Source organism: Pundamilia nyererei, unplaced genomic scaffold (genome assembly GCF_000239375.1).
Source record: "Pundamilia nyererei isolate P.nyererei 1_Seehausen unplaced genomic scaffold, PunNye1.0 scaffold00006, whole genome shotgun sequence".
In the NCBI taxonomy this organism is placed as follows: Eukaryota; Metazoa; Chordata; class Actinopteri; order Cichliformes; family Cichlidae; genus Pundamilia; species Pundamilia nyererei.
In genome coordinates, this window is record NW_005187407.1 from 5,080,631 (window position 1) to 5,084,936 (window position 4,306).

General features: G+C 42.0%; 1 protein-coding gene across 2 annotated transcripts in view; it reads left to right on the top strand.

Annotated features, from left to right (window-relative positions):
* The window catches only part of morc2 (MORC family CW-type zinc finger 2), a 16,825-nt gene that overhangs the window by 11,554 nt on the left and 965 nt on the right, over nucleotides 1-4,306 (top strand). For both annotated transcript variants that reach the window (XM_013914867.1, XM_013914865.1), the window contains exons 21-27: nucleotides 1,059-1,310; nucleotides 1,427-1,669; nucleotides 2,580-2,637; nucleotides 2,710-2,848; nucleotides 2,945-3,112; nucleotides 3,204-3,297; nucleotides 4,062-4,250. In XM_013914867.1, the coding sequence (XP_013770321.1) occupies nucleotides 1,059-1,310; nucleotides 1,427-1,669; nucleotides 2,580-2,637; nucleotides 2,710-2,848; nucleotides 2,945-3,112; nucleotides 3,204-3,297; nucleotides 4,062-4,250 (1,143 nt within the window). The remainder of the gene's footprint in view (nucleotides 1-1,058; nucleotides 1,311-1,426; nucleotides 1,670-2,579; nucleotides 2,638-2,709; nucleotides 2,849-2,944; nucleotides 3,113-3,203; nucleotides 3,298-4,061; nucleotides 4,251-4,306) is intronic.

Below are 4,306 nucleotides of genomic sequence, written 5' to 3' on the forward strand. Positions count from 1 at the left end.
TCTCTCTCTCTCTCTCTCTCTCTCTCTCTCTCTCTCTCTCTCTCTCTCTCTCTCTCTCTCTCTCTCTCATATATATATTCCAAAATGGATTCAATTATTTATTTATTTATTTTACCTCAAAATTCTACTCACAATAACCCATAAATACAACGTGAAAAAAGTAAATATTTACAGACTTTGGTTATTGTCTTGTTGAAGCACCTTTGGCAGTAATTACAGCCATAAGAGATTTTTTTTTTCCATTTTTCTTTGTATAACCTCTCAAGCTCCATCAGGTTAGATGGGGAGCATCAGTACACAGGTATTTTCAGATCCTTTCAGAGATGTTCAATATAGTTTAAATCTGAGCTCTGGCTGGGTCACTCAAGGACATTCACAGAGTGGTCCTGGAGCCTCTGCTTTGTTAGCTTAGTTGTGTGTTTAGAGCCGTTGTCCTGTTGGAATATGAACCTTCGCCCCAGTCCAAGGTCCAGAGCTCTCTGGAGCAGGTTATCCTCAAGGATTTCTTTTATGTCACTGCATTCCCAAGACTCTGACTCATCTCCAATTTTCTCCTCCAAAAAATATCCACACAGCATGATGCTGCCATCACCACGATTCACTGTAGGGATGGTACTGGCCATCCATACAGCAGTTCCTGGTTTCCTCCTGACATGACACTTGGCATTCAGACCAAAGAGTTCAATCCTTGGTACAGATTTATTTTTGAATTTTGTTTCTCATCGTCTGAGAGTCCTTCGGATGTCTTTTGGTAAACTCCAATCAATTTTGGAATAAGACTGTAACATGACAAAATGTAGAACAAGTGGAATGCTGGGAATACTCTCTGGATGAACTGTATGTTTCCTTTTCTATGTAAATATGAACTGAAAATGTAAAAAAGGAGTTTTGTGTGTTCAGTCTTAAACAATTTAATTGCGCTGTAAAAGGGTCAGACTAAAGACAAACACTGCTGTTGATGGTGATCCTTTTTTCCTTTTTTTTTTTCCTCTTTGTTCAAATGTATTCATTATCATACTCAAATACTAGTTTTGTGTCCTTTCACGTTAACAATTCAGGCAACCAGGTCTTCTGAAAGGTCTGTTGCACGCCCACGCTCCCCACCACTCCCAGCTCACCTCAAAAATGCCCCAAGTGCCCCACCAGGACGTAGTGCTTCTCAGCGGCCCACCCGAACATCAGCCATACCACCAACTCCACCAAAGGTTGAGCCATCCAGGTCCAGAGCTGCAGCAAAACCTCCTCCATCTGCAGCAAAACCTGTTCCCAAAGCTACTGCCAAAACACCTCCACCCAGCCGCAGCTCACGGGTATGTTACAGGTTTGATTTAACAAAAGGTTTTATTGTAAAAGTATTTCATATGGCTTCATGTACAAATCCTACCATAAAGCAGTGTAAAATACTGAAAGCTGTCTCCTCATATAGGCATCTGCCAAAGCTTCACCTGCCAAACCAGCAGCTGCTGGACAGCGCAAGAGAATAATAGAGCAGGAGGAGAGTGAGGAAGAAGAAGAAGAGGAGGAGGAGGAGGAGGAAGAAGAAGAAGAAGGCAGTGAGGAGAGTGAAGAAGAACCACAGACAAAAAAATCCAAGATGGCTGCAGCTGCCACTAACCGTGGCAAAGTCGTAGAGAAGGCCCCACCTCCCAAACGTGGAAAGTTGGATGAGGTAAAGAACAGAGGCAAAAACTGTAGTGCAGATTTGTAACTGCTGAAAATGTATTACAGCTCTGAAAAACAACTGCACATCAAAACAAGATGATTAACCTGGGGTGTGAAATGAGAGCACTAGTAATTCTGCACAAACCTTAATCCTGCGTGTTCAGCGTGCAGCTTGCTCAAAGGACTTTTGCTTTTGCTCGCATTTTCCCGCTTTTGCTTTCTGAGAAATAAATTTCAGGATGTGGATAAGGTAATGAATGGACTAGGAAGTGATTGTATGCTCAACATTATTATGATATCTGCATTAATTCAGGTAAAGTCTGTCAGTTTTAAATTAATTAGCTGCTTATTGGAGCAAAGCTTTACTCATACTGCTCGCTTACTTTATGGTGTCTGAACACAAAGTAGCTGCAATTAAAGTATCTTAGACCTCTGCTTAAGACACTAAGGGAACATGGACATACCTGGGTGGTCCATCAGGTTGCTGAACCTCCGATCAGAACCCCTTTGCTATTGACCTTGCAGGTTAAAACACACTCTCAACTTGAGAAGAAAGGAGTGTCTGCCCCTACACGGCAGGCACCAACAACACCATCCTCTGCCCCTAAATCCGTTTCTACACACGGGGCTAAAGAAAAGGTAGCTTTATTGGGTCCCTCTCTCTTCTACTGTCGAATCAAGCTGGGCTGCCTGCTGCTCTCACAACTTCTAACAATCAACACTTACTTTTTCAGCTCATGTAGATTAGCGGTTCTTTCAAAACAAAACCAATCATTTTATTAATATATAACAGTTTCTTTATAACCAAGCATGCCATTCATTTCAACCTCTAAGTTGTTGAAGACTGTATCTAACCCGACTGCCTTTTCAGTGATTTCTCAAACTGTTGCGGTCATATTTTGTTTGTATTTTTACAGGCACCTGATAAAGCTCTACAACAGGAACCAGAAAACGACACTAAAAATGCTCAGAAAGGTGAGATGATGGTCCACTCTCTACTGATGTGAATCAAATACAGAACTGGAAAATGAGTATTTTTTTCTCCAGATAAGGGTCTGCTGGTCGAAGTACGTGTCAATAAGGAGTGGTATACGGGCAAAGTCATCGCCGTTGAGGCGAATAAACAAAGTGTTCGCTGGAAAGTTAAATTTGACTACGTACCTCGGTCCACCCCTAAAGATCGATGGTAAGATGCAGTCTGTGTGAATGTTGCTTTCTAAACATGTTTTGATGACATGGCAGGTGATTTGAATCTTATACATGTATGGATCTCTCTGTAAAGGGTATTTAAGGGTAGCGATGAAGTCCGGCTGATGCGACCACCATCTCCAATCTCTCAGACACCTGACACCCAGCAGGAGACCGAGAAGGGTCCGGCACCCATGGAGCCAGACACTACTCAGCCAGGAACCAGCCGAGAGGTGACTGACAGCCTGGTCACCATGTTGAGGTGAGCTGGTTACAATGTTGTTATCATTCTTTATTGAAGTCTTGTAACTCTCATAACTGCTGTGTGTTTATCGTGCTCTTGATGTTTCTAGAACAATGCTGCGTTACTTCTTTCCTCCTGCTTTTCGGATCCCAAAGGACGATGTTAATAGCATGACAGCCGAGGAGCTGGTTGCCTTTCCTTTGGTGAGATAATAAAAGCTTCTTCTATCTTGTGACGGAAAGCAAAAGCAGAATGCTAAATTTAAGCAGAAAGATGCAAGAAAAAGAAGCTTAAATAGCACAGCAAAAAGAAATATGAATGTGAATGTTGTCTGTTTCTGTATTCACCATGCCTCTCACCCTATGGCAGCTGGGATCATGTGCTTGTTGTATCAGTCTTGCGTGATGAAGAAAGAGTGAAAGTAGAACTGAATTTACTGGTTGATCTGTTCCCACAAAGTTTCAAATTGATGGAGGTCACTGTAAATGCACTGACTATCTTTGGGAACCCAAAATGTCTGCTCAGTCTACTTACCTATCACCGTCTTTGACACTTGAGCCAGACTTTTTCACACCTCATCAGTGTCCACAAGGCTGATGGAAAAATTAGATTGTAGTGAAAATTATCTTCCACTGCAGTGTGCAGGGTTCCGCTGCAGCTTGGGAATGCCTTGGTGTTTCACAAGACCAGCTGGAGGAGTTAGCCAAGGAGTTAAGGCTGGTCATCTCTGCTTAGTTTGCTGGATAAGTGCCAGAAACTAGATGGATAATAGTTTGATCTTTTAGTGTGAGATGAAACTAGATGGGGAAAAAAACTTGTTAAATAACTAGATAGTTATTTAACAATGGCAATAGTGCACAAATTAACATTGAAATTATAAGTGAAGATGTTAACTGCTGTGTTTTCTTGCCAATTCTGTTGAATTCTCCCACTGATTTGTTTTTGTTTTTTTGCCTCCTGCATATAGAAAGAGTATTTCCAGCAGTATGAATCGGGCCTGCAGTCATTGTGTAATTCATACCAGAGCAGAGCTGATGCCAGGGCCAAAGCTGTGGAGGAGAAAAACAACAACACTGAGCTCAAACTAAAGGAGGCAGACGAGAAATTACAGAAACTCCGAACAAACATTGTGGCCCTTCTGCAGAAAGTACAAGAGGTAATACTTCTTAATCTGTGCTCCTCATCATGTGCACATTGTTGATAACCCCCCCC